Source organism: Syngnathus typhle, linkage group LG4 (assembly GCF_033458585.1).
Source record: "Syngnathus typhle isolate RoL2023-S1 ecotype Sweden linkage group LG4, RoL_Styp_1.0, whole genome shotgun sequence".
Taxonomy (NCBI): domain Eukaryota; kingdom Metazoa; phylum Chordata; class Actinopteri; order Syngnathiformes; family Syngnathidae; genus Syngnathus; species Syngnathus typhle.
Window position 1 is genome coordinate 5,557,208 of NC_083741.1, and position 22,928 is coordinate 5,580,135.

At 44.5% G+C, this 22,928-nt stretch overlaps 1 protein-coding gene across 2 annotated transcripts in view; it reads left to right on the forward strand.

The window, feature by feature from the left end:
* Positions 1-22,928, forward strand: part of txlng (taxilin gamma) — a 69,038-nt gene that overhangs the window by 42,765 nt on the left and 3,345 nt on the right. For both annotated transcript variants that reach the window (XM_061275908.1, XM_061275909.1), the window contains 5 exons: positions 123-293; positions 444-638; positions 2,809-2,928; positions 8,456-8,530; positions 14,867-14,959. In XM_061275908.1, the coding sequence (XP_061131892.1) occupies positions 123-293; positions 444-638; positions 2,809-2,928; positions 8,456-8,530; positions 14,867-14,959 (654 nt within the window). The remainder of the gene's footprint in view (positions 1-122; positions 294-443; positions 639-2,808; positions 2,929-8,455; positions 8,531-14,866; positions 14,960-22,928) is intronic.

Genomic DNA, 22,928 nt, shown 5'->3' on the forward strand with positions numbered 1-22,928 from the left:
CACATTGATATTACTCCCGACCTCATACTGTAGCAGAGTTGAGGTAACTTTTTACTTACCAAAAATGGAATACTATAGTACGTAGGTGGCATAATGGGGTGTTGCTTGCACTGTGCTTTCAGTTGGAGGAAAGCCGTCGCATGCAGAAGCGTCTGAAAGCCCTACAGAAAAAGCAGTCTCAAATTGTAAAAGAGAAGATCCACCTGCAGGGGGAGCACAGCAAAGCTATCCTGGCCCGCAGCAAACTAGAGAGCCTCTGTCGGGAGCTGCAAAGACACAACAAGACTTTGAAGGTTAGCAACACACAATCATACATGTCAAACAATATTGATAATTGCATTACATTAAATACTGTTAGGTTAGGGTGCTGAAATGAATGATTTGGTCATCTGTTTAGCACAAGCCTCTTCCCTCATCTTCTGGCTGACCTTGTTTTCTAATAGGAGGAGAATGCCCAGCGTTCCAGGGAGTATGAGGAGCAGCGCAAGGAAGCCATGCTTCACTTCCAGATGACTTTAAGTGATATTGAAATGCAGATGGAGCAACACAGTTCACACAATATTAAGCTGAAGCAGGAGAACATGGACCTTGCTGAGAAACTTAAAAAGCTCATTGAGCAGTATGAGCTCAGAGAGGAGGTAAGAGATTGCCTGTGCCAAATTAGTTTGAAATGAAATTGCATCAGTTAAGTCTAATTTATTAATATAGCCCTTAAACACAAACACGTCTCAAAGGCCACATGTTACATGGCTACAGTTGACAATTATTCTCAACATCCCCTGATCTTAACTCCCAAGAGGGCAAGAAAAAAACTCACATAACCCAAACTGGGGAAAATTGAAAACTTGAGAAGGCACCGCAGATGGGAGGATCCCCTTTCCAGGACGACCAGGTTGCAATGGATACAGAGTGGGCAACATTGAACACACAATATTAAAACGATCCAAAACGAGGTAATCTCGATGTCCGTAGTGAAATGAAAACTGCAGGAAGATGCCCTCAGTCTTCATGGCAGTGCCTTCGCGGAGGTGGTCCACCTCAGATCTCGTCCCGATTGGTTGGTGTGGATTTCAAACAGCAAATTTCAGCTTGGGTGACACCTTGGCCCCCAAAGCCCAGGACAGAGAGCACAAACTGCGGCTGAATTGGCCAGAGTAGGTTAATTAAAGACAATAGCAATTTTAATTGTGTCTTGAAAGCCTCTACTGAGGGAGCAGCTCTGATACCTATGGGTCAGGCTTTCCAAAGGTCTGGAGAATGCTCTTGACCCTGCGGCCCTTGCCGTCATTAAAAGACCAGCGGAACGTATGGTACAACTAGGTCGATGAGATAGGAAGGCGCTGAGCCATGCAATACTTTGAATTAATATTATGGGGCGGCTCGGTGGCGCGCTGGTTAGCACGTCCACCTCACAGTTAGGAGGGTGCGGGTTCGATTCCACCTCCGGCCCTTCCGTGTGGAGTTTGCATGTGTCTCCCCGTGTCTGCGTGGATTTTCTCCGGGCACTCCGGTTTCCTCCCACATCCCAAAAAACATGCTTGGTAAGCTGATTGAGCACTCCAGATTGCCCCTAGGTGTGAATGTGAGTGCGAATGGTCACTGTGTGCCCTGAAATTGGCTGGCAACCAGTTAAGGGTGTCCCCCGCCTACTGCCCGATGACGGCTGGGATAGGCTCCAGCACGCCTGTGGGGACAAAGCGGTACAGAAAATGGATGGCTGGATTAATATTACAACGGCTGTAACTTTGAATACGTTCCTGACCTTGACAGAGAGACCAAACTTCAGATTTTATAAAGTAGTGATCATCAGAAGCAAGTCTTCCACCGATCAAGTGATGATCTTAATAATCTGCTAAACCTCTCATTGTTGCCTCTCGCAGACGAGGGTCCAGAGACAGTTACTCGATGCTACTTCATTTTTCGGGCGAGATCACAAGTCCTTGCTCCCCAAGGTTAGCTTCAATGTCGGGTGCTCTGGCACCAGTAAATCCAGCTTACTCTGGCTGGATTTTAAGCGTAACGTTGCGGGTAATGGAGTCACCTATGACCAAGGTGCGAGAGCCAGTTAACCGAGGTGGATTGGGACAGCTTTGTGTCTTTACGGATTCGTCCCTGTTAGCAAGCCGCTTAAGGGCTAATGCTAGCCGGGTTGGGCCAGCCTGCATTTGTGTCCGCCACTTCTACGTTTATCGAGTCATTCTGCTCTATCTGGCAGCCTCTCTAGAAGAAGGATGCAGGTGGTGCACAGAGCCACACAAATTCGTTCATTCACTGTTCATTGTTTGTTCACTTTTAACCCGAAGCGCCTTATGGTGCAGAAAATACAGTATGTGTGCGTGTGCGCATGTGCGTGCTTGTGAAGCAGTGTGATGTAATAGAGCGATGGCTTTGGCTTTGCTTCGCTAGAGGAAGCACAAGATGGCTCGTTCCCGTTCATTGGAGACAGTAGCACTGCTTCACTGTGGACAGAGAAGGCATTGCCTTTGAACACATGTAAATATCTGAGCGTGTGTGCATACGGGCGTGCATATGATATTTGCACACCCAACAATATATTTGTGCGGCTAAAAAAAAAACATGAAAATGACAAATAGATTTGTGAATTGGAAAAACGTTAAAATTACAAATAGATTTGTGAATAAAAAAAAGTGCAAATTGCAGATGTATATGTGTGAATAATTTTGACACAAATCTCTCATTCTATTGTTAGACTAACCTCATAAAACCTGGGTACATTGACCTGTATTCCTCATTCGTAACAGTCTTTGCTTTCAGTATTGACCCATAAAATGTGTGTCCCTCTTCTAGCACATAGACAAAGTGTTGAAGCACAAAGATCTACAGCAACAGTTGATGGACGCTAAGATGCAAAAAATCACTGAAATGATGAAGGAAGTGGAGGAGAAACAGCAACGAGAAAGAAATGTTGTGAGTAAATTGTATTTTTTTTGTATTTTGTATTTATTTATTTTTTGTATTTTCACACAGACACGCACGCACACACACACAACACGGTCTCTGCTTGGGCCCTAACTAGAGATACAAGCAGTTATTAAGGGCCTTCGCAACCCTGGCATACATCAGATTAAAATATACTTTATACCTCTAAGGAAGGCCAAACGTGAGGCAAAATCTCAAAGGAAATAGAATATGACCAAGTTCCTGTTGAGTTTAGAGTAGAGCTCCAAAGACTTTGTGTCGACCTTGGGCTGTTACATATTTGTATACCTCCATTTTTTGGTAGATCTTGGTGAAACTTTCAAAAATTGTAGAGGGTGCAGCAAAGCCATTTATTCATAAAGGTGAGATAACCTCGTAAAGGACATGTATCACGGAAAATTAACCTTTTTTGCTTTTAAATTCATTTTCTTTTGTAATCTCTCCAGGTGCTGCAGAGATACTTTTATGATAATTTTGGGGGCTATTTTCTATTGTGTTCAGATTTCTCCATTTCCTAGGACATTTTTTTTATCTATTACATCACATCCATTGGGGCGAAACAAACCAAACAAGGTAATAGGTGTTGCCAAACGGAAATCCGAGTCATAAACATAGCGGATTTCCGCCATGTTTAAGACAAATTCGCTTTGGTTAGTACTTTTGTAGTCCAAACAACTCAAGGATGCCAAAGTGGAAAGATCAAAATGTTCCGTTGTTTGATGCATCAATCCACACATCATTGCACAACATCAGAACCTCAAAGAAGTGCTTTGGTCAAATTTCATTTTTCAAGCAGTGTTCCCACGTCTGTGGGCAAAGTCCTGCTTGTTAAGGAGTGTTTCAGAAATCTTTTGTCAGTATTGAGAAGGATTTGCCGAAATACTTCATTTTGTTGATGGTTCAGTTCCTTCGATCTATGGAAACACCAAACACAATAAAGCGGTAAATTTGAGGTGACACAAAAATAATAAACTGTATTTCACTTTAATAATTAATGTCAGCACTCGTTTTCATAGCATATATATATGCACCGTATATTGCGAAAGTATTCGGCCCCCTTGAACCTTTAAACATTGCGCGACATTTCAGGCTTCAAACATAAAGATAGAAAAGTTTAATTTTTTGTCAAGAATCAACAAGTGGGACACAATCGTGAAGTGGAACAAAATTTATTGGATAATTTAAACTTTTTTAACAAATAAAAAACTGAAAAGTGGGGCGTGCAATATTATTCGGCCCCCTTGCGCTAATACTTTGTAGTGCCACCTTTTGGTGCAATTACAGCGGCAAGTCGCTTGGGGTATGTCTAGCAGTTTTGCACATCAAGAGACTGGAATTCTTGCCCATTCTTCCTTGCAAAACAGCTCGAGCTCAGTGAGGTTGGATGGAGAGTGTTTGTGAACAGCAGTCTTCAGCATTTTCCACAGATTCTCGATTGGATTCAGGTCTGGACTTTGACTTGACCATTCTAACACCTGGATACGTCTATTTGTGAACCATTCCATTGTAGATTTGGCATTATGTTTTGGATTATTGTCCTGTTGGAAGATGAATCTCCGTCCCAGTCTCAGGTCTTTTGCAGACTCCAACAGGTTTTCTTCCAGAATGGTCCTGTATTTAGCTCCATCCATCTTCCCATCAATTTTAGCCATCTTCCCTGTCCCTGCTGAGTAAAAGCAGGCCCAAACCATGATGCTGCCACCACCATGTTTGACAGTGGGGATTGGTGTGTTCAGGGTGATGAGCTGTGTTGCTTTTACGCCAAACATATCGTTTTGCATTGTGGCCAAAAAGTTTGATTTTGGTTTCATCTGACCAGAGCACCTTCTTCCACATGTTTGGTGTGTCTCCCAGGTGGCTTGTGGCAAACTTTAAACGAGATTTTTTATGGATATCTTTGAGAAATGGCTTTCTTCTTGCCATTCTTCCATAAAGGCCAGATTTGTGCAGTGCACGACTGATTGTTGTCCGATGCACAAACTCCCACCTCAGCTGTAGTTATCTGCAGTTCATCCAGAGTGATCGTGGGCCTGCATCTCTGATCAGTCTTCTCCTTGTTTGGGATGAAAGTTTGGAGGGACGACCAGGTCTTGGTAGATTTGCAGTGGTTTGATACTCCTTCCATTTCAATATAATTGCTTGCACAGTGCTCCTTGAGATGTTTAAAGCTTGAGAAATCTTTTTGTATCCAAATCCGTCTTTAAACTTCTCCACAACAGTATCTCGGACCTGCCTGGTGTGTTCCTTTGTCTTCATGGTTTTCTCTGTGCTTTAAACAGAACCCTGAGACTATCAAAGAGCAGGTGCATTTATACGGAGACTTGATTACACACAGGTGCATTCTATTAATCATCATCAGTCATTTAGGACAACATTGGATCATTCAAAGATCCTCACTGAACTTCTGGAGTGAGTTTGCTGCACTGAAAGTAAAGGGGCCGAATAATATTGCACGGCCCACTTTTCAGTTTTTTATTTGTTAAAAAAGTTTAAATTATCCAATAAATTTCGTTCCACTTCACGATTGTGTCCCACTTGTTGTTGATTCTTGAGAAAAAATTAAAATGTTATATCTTTATGTTTGAAGCCTGAAATGTGGTGAAATGTTGAAAGGTTCAAGGGGGCCGAATACTTTCGCAAGGCACTGTATATACATTTACAGTTAAGCTCCCTGCGCACTGAGGTCCACTTAAATTTTGGAAAGTACATCTGGACTTTAAAAATATTAATACTGTCACAATAATGCAGCGCGATGCAGTTGCGCGGTCGGCGGCGCGCTACGGTTGCGCGTTCGGCAGTGCGCTGCAGTTGTGCGATCAGACCAAATTAAGCTCCCTGCGCACTGAGGTCCACTTAAATTTTGGAAAGTACATCAGGACTTTAAAAAGATTTTCTAAATTTCAGCGGCTCTGTCACAATAATGCGACCAGCGCGGTGCAGTTGCGCGTTCGGCGATGCGCTGCAGTTGCGCGATCGGCAAAAAATGCGCAAATGAAAAAAATGCTGAAAAAAAAAAAGGCTTTTTTTTTGTTGTTGTTGATTGGAACGGATTAAACATCTTTCCATTATTTGTAATGGGAAAACATGATTCGGGATTCAAACAGCCTTCTGGAACGGATTGTGGTCGAAAACCGAGGCTTCACTGTATATGTATGTGTGTGTATATATATGTATATATATATGTATATGTGTGTGTGTATACGTATATATATATATATATATATATATATATATATATATATATATATATATATATATCATCATCATCATCGGTTTGAAGTCCGCTTTCCAGGCGCCGCTGGGTTGGACTGGTTTCTCGATATGGCCTTCTTCCACCGGGAATGGTCCATGGCCATCTCGTGGTTGATGTTGAGTGCCTTCATGTCGGCTGCCACGGTCATCTGCCAGGTCTTTTTAGGTCGGCCACTGGGTCTTGTTCCCTCTACGTTATACGACATAACTTTCTTCACCCAGTCGTTCTCGTCCTTCCTCACTACATGTCCATACCATCGCAGTCTGCCTCTCCTCACCACATCCACTATGGCCTCCACTCCCATCTTCTGTTTCAGCTCTGCACTGGTCTTTTCCTCCCTCATTGACACACCACACATCCATCTGATCATCCTCATTTCTGCTCTGTTTAGTTTGTCTTCGTGTTCTGTTTTCAGGGCCCATGCCTCACTTCCGTACGTCATACTCTTCTGACACAGGCTGAGTACACTTGGCCTCTCATCTTCAGGGATGGGGCCTTAGACGTTAAGAAGGGCATGAGTTCCCTGAATTTCTTCCACCCGCTTCTCACCCTTGTGGTCACTGCTACGTCCACCCCCCCATCAGCGTCAAGCATGTCTCCAAGGTAGCAGAAGCTGTCCACCACCTCATACATCTCCCCATCTACCACAAGCCCCTCTTGCTCAGTTGGGTCTGCTTGGGCGACTTCTCCCCTACACCGCATGCAATGGAAGGTCTCACTTGCAGCTAGTAGGCTACCTTTTACTCCGCTGTATCTTCGGTGTACCCATCTCTGGCAACCCTTGCACCGGATAGAGTTAGCTTGCACTCCCTTCCCGCAAACTCCACATGGCCATGCTCCTGACTGCGATATTACTCCCAGGCCAGCACCACCGAGCATGACCTTTGATTTTGCCGCATTCACCTTCATTCCTTTCACTTCCAGGCATGTCTTCCAGGCCGCTAGCTTCCTAGCTAAGTATTCTCGGCTGTGAGCCATCAATACCAGGTCATCCGCGTAGAGCAACTCCCATGGTAGTCCACCCCTCACTTCCCTCGATACAACATCCATCACGATTGCATACAGTAATGGGCTGAGCACTGATCCCTGGTGCACCCCTACCCTTACTTCAAACGCATTACTGTCGGCATCTCCTGTTCTAACAGTTGTGTAGGCTCTGCAGTAGAGAGCCATCACAGCCTTTACCAGTCCCTCTTCCACACCCGACTTCCTTAGGGCCGACCTCACCACCTCCCTTGGCACCCTGTCGAACGCTTTTTCCAGGTCGACAAAAGCGAAGTACAACCTTTTCCTCTTCTCCTGGTGTTTCTCTTGCATCTGTCGGACGACAAAAATTGCGTCTGTTGTACCTTTACCAGGCATGAAGCCAAACTGCATCTCGTCCACCTTTACCCGTGTCCTCACCCTCCTTTCCAACACCCTCTCTAATAACTTCATTCCATGCTCCAGCAGCTTTATGGCCCTGTATGACCCGCATGCGAGTGGGTCCCCCTTCCATTTGAATAGAGGCACCAGGACACTTCTTGTCCAGTCCTCCGGAATGTGCCCCTCAGCGATGACACTGTTACACAGGTCGGTCAGGTCGGCCAGCTCAGTGGCCTACACAAATCCGAAACATTTGTTGCGGCTCCGAGTCACGACGAGGGGCAAGTTTTGGTTTCCAAGGGTGTTTTTATCCCTCTTCAACTTCTCTCCCATACAGAGCCGCCTTTTTCACATGTCCGCACCTCACATTCCTCTCTTTTCATCTGATCGCGGTGGTGCTTTTACGGTCGGAGAAATCAACGCCAACAAAAAAAAAATACATCCAGCCTAGTTAAGACCATACTAAAGACTATAAAAATGGGACCCATTGCCTCCCTGCGTGTGTGACGATCATTGGGACTTAAAAAAAAAAAAAAAAAAAAAGAATTGGGTGCGTATTATACATGGGTACAGGCTTTTTTCCAGCATCAACATGCCATTTTTAGGGTGCGTATTATACATGGGGGCGCATTATACACGGAAAAAAAACGGTAAGTAATGATTGCATACTTTCTTTAAATCCTATAAACTTCATTTCACTTCTCAAATATCACTTTTTGTTTGCTATATGATGTATTTAACTGGAATTGCTGATCCGAACAACCAATGACATATGTAGGAAACTCTTGAAAATGATTAGGGGTGCCAAACTTTTGCATACGACTGTGAAATAAAATAGATGATAGGACGGTCGTTCATTTGAATTGTTTATGAGCATTTTAACTTTTGTGATTTCAGTTGCTGAAAGATGCCACAGAATCTAGACGCAAGTGTGAGATGATGAAGGAGCAAGAAGTTCAACTCAAACAGCAGGTCAATAAGGAGCCAGCATTACAAACTTTAATTTGATGTATATTTCCCTTTCACATGTGGGCAAAACACTGTTGGACCTCCTTTTTTATGTAAAAAATCAGACATAGATTCATTTACTCTTGTTTATCTGAGTTGAGGTTAGAAGGGCTCATTTGCTGCAGTACTTCACAAGAACAGAATAGTCAAAATTCATAGTAGTCAGTATGGGTATACAAGTCCATATATCAATGGCATCTGATTCCTCAAGAAAGGTTTAAGTTGATTAAGTATCCAAATAAAGACATACTAGGGGTGTAAATCGCGGGTTTTGTCACGATACGATATAATATCGATATAAAGAACTTCGATACGATATTTGCCGATATCTTAAAGCCTGCTGCGATTCAATCACGATATATCGCGATATAGTGCTCTACGATCGATATTTTTTTTTTAATAAAAAATATAGAACAATATCCTGATTTATAACAATTCATACGCAAAATCAACAAGGTACTGCAAACTCTTTATTTAGGAAATTACAAGAGTATTGTAGTATACAAATTGCTTACTTTAACACTTAACTTTGATGTCGTGTTTTTTCTTTAAATGTGCGGCGAGATTTGTGCTCCCTGAATATTTGATCACCGCATGGCAGGATTTACAAACTGCACGTGTCTTGTCCGTTGAGCCATCTTTTCTTTGGAATCCAAAGTGCTTCCAAACGAATGACTTGAAGCCTAAAAAGGAGCAAATTTCCTCGTCTTTTTGGACACTAGCCATAGCACCAGCCCAGGAGCCGCGTACTAGTTGTCGACTCCCCCCCGTTCACGTGCCTGCTCTGCTCACAACACAACAACGCCGCGCACTGCTCCCTGCTCCCGGAAGAGGAAGCAAGCAACAATGAACTGGATTTCAAAATAAAGTCGCGTCTAATGTCCGAGGTCAAACACGGCGATATAAATCGATATTTACCTTTAGCATCGATGCCAATAAATCGTAGGGCATAATATCGATTAATCGATGTGTATCGATGTATCGTTACACCCCTAAGACATACCCTTCATGTTAACTGGACATCTTGGACAACTTTCACGTAGTTTCTGTCACATGACGTGCTCTCCGCTAACCTTAATTTTTGACTTGGTTTGTGGTGTATTGTGCTATGAAAATGCCATTTATATAGCACTCCTAATCATCAGGTTAAAGAAAGACAGTTTTACAGTGCAACGCCCGACAGTACCGTATTTTCTGCACTATTAGGCGCACTTAAAAACTTTAAAATTAAATTAAAATTTTACTCAAAAAACCACAGTGCGCCTTATAATGCAGAGCGCCTTATATATGGCTCAATTGATGAATTTGTTGATCCATACTGGTTGTACACAGCGCTTTGCTAAATGTTTCAGTACGTTTTAGTACGACTAGTCGTATTGCAAATTGCAAGGTCGCATCGCTTCCCAGCATTACGGCAACCGTGGTCAGGGGGCGTCACTGAATAGCTGTTGTACCCGCGAGGCTATTTCATTTCAAAAAAGGCTTTTCCGTTAATGTTTTCGAGTACGTTTACGGATCAATATCCGACGGAATCATAAATAAGCAGCACCAAACGTGATTGTTTACAGGGGGCTGCCACGACACTTTGCTGAGGCTCATGGGAGTCTGCAAGCTGAGGCTCATGGGAGTTTGCGGGTGGCTAATGCTATAATGATAGCTGCTATATGCACGAGGCTATTTCATTTCAAAATAGGCTGCTCCGTTAATGTTTCGAGTAAATTTACTGATCGATATGGAAGGGAAACATAGGTAAGCAGTACCAACGTGTTAGATCGAACTTTAGTCAGTTCCGATCATTTTATAGGAGATAGTTTGAGAAACGCGATTGTTTATAGGGGGCTGCCACGACACTCTGCTGAGGCTCATGGGAGTCTGCGAGCTGAGGCTCATGGGAGTTTGCAGGTGGCTAATGCTATAATGAAAGCTGCTATACGCACGAGGCTATTTCATTTCAAAATAGCCTGCTCTGTTAATGTTTCGAGTAAATTTACGGATCGATATGGAAGGGAAACATAGGTAAGCAGTAGGGGTGTAAATCGCGGGTTTTGTCACGATACGATATCATGCTCTACGATCGATATATATATATTTTTTTAAATAAAAAATATAGAACAATATCCTGATTTATAACAATTCATACGCAAAATCAACAAGGTACTGCAAACTCTTTATTTAGGAAATTACAAGAGTATTGTAGTATACAAAGTGCTTATTTTAACACTGAACTTTGATGTCGTGTTTTTTCTTTAAATGTGCGGCGAGATTTGTGGTCCCTGAATATTTGATCACCGCATGGCAGGATTTACAAACTGCACGTGTCTTGTCCGTTGAGCCATCTTTTCTTTGGAATCCAAAGTGCTTCCAAACGAATGACTTGAAGCCTAAAGGGGAGCAAATTTCCTCGTCTTTTTGGACACTAGCCATAGCACCTGCCCAGGAGCCGCGTACTAGTTGTTGACTCCCCTTTCACGTGCCTGATCTGCTCACAACACAACGCCGCGCACTGCTCCCGGAAAGAGGAAGCAACCAACAATGAACTGGATTTCAAAATAAAGTCGCATCTAATGTCCGAGGTCAAACACGGTGATATAAATCGATGTTTACGTTTAGCATCGATGCCAATAAATCGTAGAGCATTATATCGATTAATCGATGTGTATCGATGAATCGTTACACCCCTAGTAAGCAGTACCAATGTATTAGATCGAAATTTAGTTAGTTCCGATCATTTTATAGGGGATAGTTTGAGAAACGCGATTGTTTAGAGGGCTCATTGGTTATTGGCTAGTGGATGCATACCGCAACCCTAGTAAACCTCAGTTTGTTGCAGTATAGCTTCTATTTTATGCGCCTTTTAATCCGGTGCGCCCTATATATGAAATAATTTATAAAATAAAAAAATTCAATGACGGTGCACCCATGGGCTCACCACCTGTGGGAGGGGCCAAAGGGGTCGGGTGCAGTGCGAGCTGGGCGGCGGCCAAAGGCAGGGACCTTGGCGGTCTGATCCCCGGCTGCAGAAGCTGGCTCTTGGGACATGGAATGTAACCTCTCTGGCTGGAAAGGAGCCCGAGCTGGTGTGCGAGGCAGAAAAGTTCCGACTAGATATAGTCGGACTTGCCTCTACGCACAGTTTGGGTTCCAGTTCAAGCCCTCTCGAGAGGGGCTGGACTCTCTTCCACTCTGGAGTTGCCCACGGTGAGAGGCATCAAGCAGGTGTGGGTATACTTATTGCCCCCCGGCTGGGCGCCTGCAAAATTGACCACTGTTTGACTTTGGAGGTTTCGCCCTACTGCAAACATTTCACACAATTACAAATGAAAAAAAGATAAAACATAAAGACGTGTTTGGCAAAACAGGAATTGAAAAAACAAACAGAAGGCTTGACTTTCAGGGAAAAACTAGATCTGTGATGTGATGTCACAAAGTTTTCCACAACATTGCTTTGACAAAAAAGGTATTTGAAAAAAAAAAAAAAAAAAACAGCTCAGTGGCCTAGTGGTTAGAGTGTCCGCCCTGAGACTGGAAGGTTGTTGGTTCAAACCGCGGCCGGGTCATACCAAAGACTGTAAAAATGGGACCCATTGCCTCCCTGCTTGGCACTCAGCATTAAGGGTTGGAATTGGGGGTTAGAAGGAGTGGAGCTCTTTACAAGCCCTAGGCTTCGTCTCCCTCCTTGCACAGTTATTGATATAATAATATGTGCTAAACAATAAACTAAACTAAACACACATTGGGGTTCACCCCGGTGAACGAGAGGGTAGCCTCCCTCCGCCTTCGGGTGGGGGGACGGGTCCTGACTGTTGTTTGTGTCTATGCACCAAACGGCAGTTCAGAGTACCCACCCTTTTTGGAGTCCCTGGAGGAGGTGCTGGAGAGCGCTCCTTCTGGGGACTCCATCGTTCTACTGGGTGACTTCAATGCTCACGTGGGCAATGACAGTGAGACCTGGAAGAGCGTGATTGATAGGAATGGCCCCCCCGATCTGAACCCGAGCGGTGTTCTATTATTGGACTTCTGTGCTCGACACGGCTTTTCTATAATGAACACCATGTTCAAACATAAGGGTGTCCATGTGTGCACTTGGCACCAAGACACCCTAGGCCCCAATTCGATGATCGACTTTGTAGTCGTGTCATCGGATTTGCGGCCGCATGTTTTGGACACTCGGGCGAAGAGAGGGGCGGAGCTGTAAACTGATCCACCACCTGGTGGTGGGTTGGCTCCGATGTTGGGGAAAGATGCCGGTCCGACCTGGCAGACCCAAACGCTCTGTGAGGGTCTGCTGGGAACGTCTGGCGGAATCCCCTGTCAGGAAGAGCTTTAACTCCCACCTCCGGCAGAGCTTTTCCCACGTCCCGGGGGAGGCGGGGGACATTGATTCCGAGTGGACATTGATTCCGAGTGGACCTTGTTCCGCGCCGGACGTGGGAGGAGTTTGGCGAGGCCATGGAGAATGACTTCCGGACGGCTTCGAGGAAATTCTGGTCCACCATCCGGCGGAGGGGGAAGCAGTGCAACGTCAACACTGTTTACAGTTGAGATGGCGTGCTGCTGAACTCGACTCGGGACGTCGTGTGTCGGTGGGGAGAATGCTTCGAAAACCTCCTCAATTCCACCGACACGCCTTCCATTGTGGAAGCAGGGCCTGGGGACTCTGAGGCGGACTCTCCAATCTCTGGGGTCGAAGTCACTGAGGTAGTTAAAAAGCTCCTCGGTGGCAAGGCCCCGGGGGTGGATGAGATCCGCCCGGATTTCTTAAGGGCTCTGGATGTTGTTGGGCTGTCATGGCTGAAACGTCTCTACAACGTCGCGTGGACATCGGGGACAGTGCCTCTGGATTGGCAGACTGGGGTGGTGGTTCCCCTCTTTAACAAGGGGGACCGGAGGGTGTGTTCCAATTACAGGGGAATTACATTCCTCAGCCTCCCTGGTAAGGTCTATTCAGGGGTGCTGGAGGGGAGGGTCCGTCAGGAGGTCGAACCTCGGATTCAGTAGGAACAGTGTGGCTTTCGTCCTGGCCGTGGAACAGTGGACCAGCTCTTCACCCTCAGCAGGATCCTCGAGGGTGCATGGGAATTCGCCCAACCAGTCCACATGTGTTTTGTGGACTTGGAGAAGGCGTTCGACCGTGTCCCTCGGGAGGTTCTGTGGGGGGTGCTTCGGGAGTACGGGGTACTGAGCCAACTGATAAGGGCGGTTCGGTCCCTGTATCACCGATGCCAGAGTTTGGTCCGCATTTCCGGCAGTAAGTCGGATTCGTTCCCAGTGAGAGTTGGACTCCGCCAAGGCTGCCCTTTGTCACTGATTCTGTTCATAATTTTTATGGACAGAATTTCTAGGCGCACCCGAGGCGTTGAGGGTGTACGGTTTGGGGACCTCAGCATCGCGTCTCCACTTTTTGCAGACGACGTGGTGCTGTTGGCTTCTTCAGGCCGTGATCTCCAGCTCTCACTGGAGCAGTTCACAGCAGAGTGTGAAGCGATCGGGATGAAGGTCAGCACCTCCAAATCCAGTGCACCATTTGGTGCGAAGAATATGGTACAGCCAGTGATCTACAACCCGCCAAACAACGACGCCAACTAGCGGCAGTTGGAGCATACTAAATTTGGTTATAATAGCCGTAAGTGAGTCGGGTCGGTTTCCAAAGCTTTGTCCGAGAACCGGGACAAAGATTTCCTGACATTCTTTGTTGAAAACCGAATATGTTGAAGAACGAGGCGGTTAACCTCTGGGGTTCCACTGTACAAGGCATCGACAAAATCAACACCAGAAAAATCACAGGCGTACTTACTGAAACAGACAGAAAGAAGTACTACTGGCAGGTACTAGGAAAATACAGAAGCAGGAGAGTGAACAAAATGTGACAATGGCAACAACCAAAAACAATGACTACAATCTTACTCATGTTAGTCTTGTCTGTCCACTGTTGCTGTTTGACTAATTTAATCCCACTTGAAGCAGAAAGTGGAATTTGTGGTGATAGCAATAAAGCTGACTTGTCAATCATGTGATGTGATTTTGATGCCTTAAAAATTTGTAGGCACTATAATGCACTGTTGTAATTTAGTTATTAACCTGATTTTGATGTCGATCCACGCAAATCAATGTGCATATGTAGGATACACTCAAATCAATGCGCATATGTAGTTTTCAAATTCATTGTGGTAATATTTGAGCCAAAAATATCAATGTTGTAGCTAGCCCAATCTTTAGGGTGGTTATTTATCAGTGTATAATCAATAAATCTAAATAAACTTGACAATCAAAAGATTCTAAAACTCCTCTCGTGTGCCTTAGCTGTCCCTCTACATGGACAAGTTTGAGGAGTTTCAGAGCACTCTGGCTAAAAGCAATGATGTCTTCACCACTTTCAGACAGGAGATGGAGAAGGTAAGGGATCCAAACCATTCCATGTTAATAATAAGTGTAACCTATGTTGTCCTTTTGTCACTTAACGATCTGGCCAACTCTTGAACATTGTATGGGGTTGAACAACTGGTTTTCATCTCTGGCATGTTGACATCGGCCTCGCAGGCGGTACAAGCCAATTTTCTTTCTTTCTCTGCACCATGTTTCTACTTTAATTTCATGTTACCGGAGCAATCACATCTTTAGAATGTAAGCACCTCAGTATTTATTCACTGGTTTTGGAGCAAAATTTTGAATTGCTGTTTCACGGTGTTACATCATCACAACTATAACAGCCAGTCAAAATACATGAGTTTTCACACACAAGTTTTACTGGTTTTAAGCTTGCGAAAACCAGCCAACTTTAGTCAAGTCGTACATATATGTAACATACCCTATGTTGTATACCGTATATTCACGTTCAAAAGGCGCACTGTAATAAAAGGCACAGTCTCAGTTGTGTGCCATGACTGTGTTTCACACACATAGGACGCAACGGCTCATAGAGCGCGAGTTTTATATATACAATCCACGCCCACACTTAGCCCTTTAACATCCTCATGCCGCTCTCAACTACGTCCCACATGCACACCCACACGCACACACGCGGTGCCAGCAGACATGTCAGCTTTACTTGTTTTACATGTGTACTTTGAACAGCCGGTTCACACCGATGTCCAGCGGTTGGAGTTCCTTTGTCGTGCCTCCAGGAATGACAGCAAGCTCGGCGTTCATTGCTTCAATTATTTTTTCACATCGGCTGTGACGACAGTACACACACACACGCACTGCAAATCCACGCCCACACTTCCCCCGTAAACGTTCTCAGGGCAACAACAACGCACTCACACACAAGCATAAAAGTCTGCGTATTTAAAAATGAAGCAGGAGCAAAACTGAGTTTGGTATTCACATTTTTATTACCGGTAATGGTCATCAATTAAACCCATCAAAGTCCTCATCCTCTGTTTATGAATTGTACAGCAGCGCTAAATCTCGCACTGACATGCCAGGTTCACTTTCTTCACTGTCAGAGTCACTTTCCGTGCCGTGTGGCTCCTCGGATATGATGCCGGCTTTTACGAAAGCTCGAACAACAGTGCCAGCACACGTTAGCATGTTAGCAAGCTCGGCGTTCATTTGCTTCACTTGTTTTTTCACATCGACTGAGATGGGCACACTTAGTCACAGATCAACAGCGATGGTGATGCGTGGAAAAAAACACCTGGTCTCCTTACATATTTTTGTGTGTATATGTATAGATTATTATTATTATATATATTATTATATGAGACAGAGGACGACAGCGAGTGCTCAAGTATGTGACTGTATTGAACCGACGCCCGTGCGTCATGACGTAACACAACACAGCAGTGCCGCTCGGGTATGCCATTGTATGTGGGGGCGGGGGGTTTTCCACTCCCTCTAACAACTCCCCTTTTATAGATGGTACTTTATACATTGCTTCAAGCGCCTGCAAAAAATATAAGAAACAAAACTGTGGTGCAGACCAAATTTAAATTCATCCATACTGCAAATCCACGCCCACAATTCTCCCTCTAACGTTCTCATGGCGCTCTTTAATACGTCCGCCTTACAACAACAACACACGTAGGGAGCACTGCATAATAGGGCGCGCCGCACATTTTGAAGAAAACTTTTATCTGCGCCAAATAAACGTGAAAATACGGTACATGCTTTACAGCAGGGGTGGGCAAACTACGGCCCGCGCCTGCCACATCCGGCCCACGGGACCGTTTAATCCGGCCCGCCAACACTGAATAAGTTGTGTTATTAAACATTTTTTTGGGTCATTTTGCCTGCAATGACTGCATTTCCCCAGTAGATGGGGAACCGCTCGCCTGCGCATTTACTACCGGAAGCCGTGTCAGAAAGCTCAGTGCACACTCACAAGTGCGTGTACGTACTCAGTAGTACGGACATGGCGCACTCGCGCTCAATTTGTATCCCGAATTTAGAGCATGGGGTGTGACGACAGCATTCTTGTAATATGCGCGCTGAGCTTTCAGGTACAGTTTTACGCTAAAGCCACCCACAAACCTTCCCCTGGAATCCTTCTATTAAAATTAGTCGCCCAAGGAAAAGCAAGGTGGACACAGTGCCGAGTGTTTAAAAAAGAGTGGCCAATTTGGCTCGACGTACGCGACGTGACGTTCAGCCACATGAACGTCAACATCAACCCGTCACAGATCGAGGTAAACGGACCAACACCTCGGATCTCTCCTAAGAATTGCCACAACAAATTTTACTCCAGACTATGACGCACTAGCAAAAAAGGGAAACCAACAACATTGTTCCCACTTAAAATGAAGGGGAGGCTCTCAAGTTTGTTGTGAAAAAATGCCTTTTGAATATGATTTGTACACATAGCAGAGATTAAAACTAGCGACCATTCTCATTTTCAAACAATGCAGGATGCTCAAGGACATTAATGCACCACCTGTTTGCAACTAATCTTAACCTGTAAAGTTCTTAAGGCTTACTTTAAGGAAGTGTTTCCCGTTTCCTCACCTCTGTTACCACGTGTTTGTGAGTTAAAACTGCTCTGATTTTCAAATACCCCTCACCGGCCTGCCGTTTTGATTACTTTATTTGGATGTATGCTTTCACCGATTCTTCAAGATGATATATTTGGTCAGAATGTTTGCCGTTTGATGTGATCTCATAAGACAAACATCTTTCATTAATCTGACCTGCAGGCACTGAAGTGATGGAGACTGTTATTCATAATAACAGTGTCGTATTTTATGAGAATCACTGATAGCAGTTTTTTAGTGAATTATTTTTCTTTTTTTTTTTAATGCTGTTAATAAATGCATTTGTTTTCAAAAACTTGTTTGGAATATCCATGCTTTACTACCTACTAAAGGCCAAAACCTTTTGTGCAATGACCTTTACAGGTCGCTTATTTTACTTCACACAAACACTACGTCCATCTGCTCCTGGTTCGGCCCTCCAGTCCAAATTTAGAACCCAGTTCGGCCCGCGAGTCAAAATGTTTGCCCACCCCTGCTTTACAGCTATACAGTGATCCCTCATTTATTGCTTATAATCGATTCCAAGACCGACAGATGAAAATCCGCAATGTGGAGTCAATATTTTTACGATATCCGCATGCACAAACCCAAAATAATAAACATTTCTCATCTATTTATTAATCAGTTTAAAACCTAAAGATCAGTTTAGGAAGTAACATGCACGATTTTGAACATCAACAATTGAACAATTTAAAAACACAATCAGTTTGGCATTCATCATTCTTATTATTTATTGTTTGTGCCTTCTTGTTTTTATATTGTGTCGTTTACTTGTATGTCTATCGTGTCGTTAACTTGTATGTCTATCGTGTAATATGTCTCGTCACCGTGGGATAGAGAAAACGTAATTTCGGTTTCTTTGTGTGTCTTGACATGTGAAGAGATTGACAATAAAGCTGACTTTGACTTTATCTATTTATTGATTGATTAATTGTTTGTTTTTGGGTATGGCGCCGATGTGAGTGGCAGCCTCCCAGCAGTGTTCTCTCATTTCCTCTTTATTTCCTTCTTTTCTCATTTTTCTTTCTGTCTTTTTGTCCATTCGGCGATGCTGGCGCCTTCTACCGCACCTCTTTATTGCTTCGGATCGGATATTTTTTTTCGCTGGGACCAGGATGGCTGCGCACATCGGTCGAGACCGGCGTAACCCTACGACGGGTCCCTGCTTATCCGGCCAGTGCTGACCGGGTCCCTCGCCTTGGCCTCGCAGCCGCAACCCCTGTGGGCAGTCCGCTCCCTCGTGCTCTCGACCTTCGCCATGCTAGCCCCGTGGTGACCATCTGCACGTGCCCCGACTGGGTGCCCAGGACGCTGCTCACACGTTTGCCTTCTTTGTGATGTTTTCACCGATTCATGACCACGGTCCATTGGGCGCCGTTCAACTGGACTGCCCTTACACCTGTCTATAGACCCCGTGGAGGCTATTTTGTGTGTTTTGGTGTGTTCTCTGATATTGAAGGGTGCTGGTTGGCCGCTGTTACTTTTTTTCTTTTGTCTTTTTGCTTTGCTATGATGGCTTTTATCTTTCGCAGTTTCTGGCTTTCTTTGTGACGCCGTTGTGTGGAGTCTTATGAGAGCCTATTGAGTTGCGCTCATGCCATCTGTGTCTTTTGTATACCCGCTCTGTGGTGTGGATACTGCTGGGGCCTGAATTTCCCCACCCCCGGGATGAATAAATCTTCAAATCAATCAATCAATTAGCCTCTAAGCACGCACGCAATTTATTGAAGTTTAAAAACACATTAATTTAGCAAGTAACTCCTGCTTATTGCATATTCTACTAGTCACTCCTTTTCGTTGTCTAGGCACCCACGCCATCCATTGAACAATTTAAAAACACACAATCAATGTGGCTTAGCAAGAAACTCCTACTTTTTTCATATTCTACTACAGTTACTCCTTTTCAGTGTATTTTTCCGCTGAGAGCATTGTTCCTGCTGTGCAAGAGCCCTTTTACGTGCCCACTGCTCAGCCAGCCAGAGGGCCGGCCATTGGTTTTTCTTCTTACAGTGTGCAGAATCTGAGTCCTCTTGGGCAGTCTGCTGTTGAATGAGGCATGACCGTAAGCCCACTGTGCTGGGAGGCCACACTTCATGCACGTTCTGAATTTCTTTTTCTCACAGCTGGTTCTGTGTGGTGGGGCTGCTGGTGGCCTTAAGTCTGAGGACAATACAACTTTGTACCCCTCTGAAAATGTCCAGTCCTTGTCCATGATGTAATCGTCTTCATATTCAGCTGAGTCCTTGTTGCCTTTGGAAGATCCCACCACATTTGGGTGCTCAACTCTTGCAACACTTTCAGCAGAACCTCCTTTGGAGGGTGGGGGCCATCAGCTTCTTTGATGGCTCTTCAATGGCTGTTGACGGCTACACTGGCTGTTAGAGTGGTGCTCACTCTAACTTATTTTTGCAAGAACCACACGGGAGACAATATGCCCTTTTTAAGTATTTGCAAATGGAGAGTCATTCGTCGCTGTGCGTACAGCGATCAAATGAGGTCTGACTCACGCCTCTTGCAAGAACATTTTTATTGAGAGAAACAGGGTGGGGGTGAGAGTGGGCAGGATGGGGTTGAAGCCCCTGGCCTGCTGGTCAAAGCATAGCAGGGGGTATTTTACAACGTTGTGTAAACAAAACAACTTTGATTGCTTCCTCTGCAGCTGGTCAATCAGTTCAAAAGATCTTAGCACTTTGTTCTACTACTTTTGTTAAGACAGGACAAGCTAGGTTAACTATTAGAGGTTACATTCCAACATAAGCATAGGATCAAACTAATATATCAACCCTAACACTGGCTGTTGTGCTCGTGGCTCATCTTCATCAGCAACCAGGTGTCTTGATGCAACTAAGTGGGACTGTTGCCAAGCGTCCATAACTTGTGTGCAATCACCTTTTTGTCACAGCCCAGTCTAGAAAGAAGAGTGGAGAGGCAGGATAGGATAGTCAGTTCTGCAAACCTGTCAGGATGCAATAGGCTTACCGACCAGCTTGCGTCTCACCATAAGTTAGGATGGGCGGAAACAATATTTCCATGGACAAGTGCAGTTGTTTAATGATTCGCTCCTCCCAAGAAGAGTACTGTTTGCGGAAACCATTGTACTCCTAGTATTCTATACCCATAAAGTACCAGCTGCTCATGTTCTGGACTCGTCACACGGTGCTGTATATTCCGGCTCCAGTCAGGCAGTGGCTGAAGTTAGGGCATGCCATTTTCACCCCCCACATCTTGTACAGTTCCCACAAAAAAATTTAGAATGGGATAAAGCAAGGCAGGCAACTGCGTGAAAAATGCTGGCACGCTCGGGGGCTCTTAGCAGGGTGGCGATTTTGCCCTGATGACGGCTTTTCCCCCCGGCCGCCTCTCAAAAAGTGCTCTGCCCGCCCAGTCATGCTCGCTCTCTGGCAGCGTGCTCATTTCGTCCTTTGAGAGGTTTGGGCAGCGGTTGGTCAGACACCGTGTCACCATGAACCCACATCATCATAGGGGCATCTTGACGAGCAGGAGCATTTGAGAGGAAGTGGAAGCCTGCGACACTGGCTAGACAATTGAAGTTAAGTCACTGTTCGCTTTAATTTCTTCGCCACTTGCTTTTTCATACTGACACGTTAAAGACACACTGCAACTCCAACTCGAAAGCAGCCTCAGAGAGCATGTCGTCAGATGGCTCAGATGACGCTGAGAGCTGCTCACTTGTGCCTGTTAACACATGAAAATGAGCACTTGGAAACTATCTGGGATCATTTAGCCTGACGTCGGGGTCGGGTTGTTTACCTGCATGAGACAGCTTACACTTGGCCTCATTGTCACTCCCAACAAGGTAGGCATTCAGTGTACATGAATGATTAAGGCGGCACTTATAAAGTCATTGCACCCCAATCACGCTGATAAGATGCTTGAGGTTTTTCAGTGAAAACGGGCTGAATATTGCGAACAATCATCCCACTTTGTGAATGCTACTTCAGTCAATCAGCAAGCACTGTAAGCATCACACTTTGTGAATGCTACTTCAGTCAATTAGCAAACACTGTAAGCATAATATAAAGTAATGTACTAAATTTCTCAGTGCAAAAGGAAGGAGACAATAGATATGTTCTCTCTGAATGTTTCAGCCTTGGTGACATCCGTTTGCTCTTAATTTCCTTTTGTTTTGCTCATGTAATGTTTGTGCTGACAATTCCCGCCGCACAATCGCACACCATTGCAGAAGAGCTGATACTACCTGCAGCCGTGGATATGGTCTCCATCATGTTGCCTCATTTTGATTAAAAAAAACTGCACAAATTGTTAATTCATTTTTGTTTTGTAGGTTAAAATGCTTTATATATTGGGCTCCTGAGTTAATGTTGCCGATTACTTTGAATTGAATATTATTTATTGCTGTTATTTAATTTAATATTATGTATGTTTATTATTATTTTATTGTACTTTTTTCAGAATAAAATGGCAGTTGGTCAAGAATGTTTGTACCGTATTTTTCGGACTAAAAGTAAAAAAAACACATATATGTCGCTCCGGAGTACAAGTCACATTTTGGGGGAAATTTATTCGACAAAATCCAACACCAAGAACAGACATGAACAAGCAACAAAAGGCTCAACGATAGGTATGCTAACGTGACAAACACAAACGAAGAGCTGAGAACGGGCCTGACGTAACATTCAGAGTTATTAAAAAAACTATTACATAAATAACACGTTAATAAAACCATCTGCGTCACTCCAATTCATTAAATCCATCAATCGTCAACAATGCGTGCGCGCCGCTGACGGCTCTTGCACTTCAAAATATTCCACAGGCCCATATAATGATGTATAAATTATATATCAAATAACTATTATATAAGCAATAATATCAAACCATCTGTGTCACTCCAAATCATTAAATCTATCGATCAAATTCCTCGTCCTTTGTCAACAACGCTGCACGTGCGCCCTGACGTCAGCCTCGTCGTTATTCCACAGATCTAGTATATAACTATATTATAGCGTTAACAAAGTACAAGGAAAGACGTGGGTTTAGTAAACGGCTCTTTATTTAACAAAACAAGAGTTCAACAAGCCAACAACGACAGAACTGTAACGATAAAAATATATACAAGTTGCTACATGAAATAAAATATATTAAATAACTATAACATGAATAGTTCACCGCCACACGGCCCCAAGCACTGGCGTGGACTTCCAGGCGTGTGGCGGCATGGACTTCCATCCCCGGAGGTGGCACTTCTAGCCATGGAGGTAGAAGAGAGCTCCATAAAATAGGACCGGGCGTGCGTAAAAGCCATGTCCAAGCCCCATCCACCGTCCCCGGACAGCCACCCGGCCGAGAGCCAGCCCCCGACTTCCATCCACGGAGGTGAAAGAGAGCTCCGTAGAGTAGGACCGGGCGTGCGT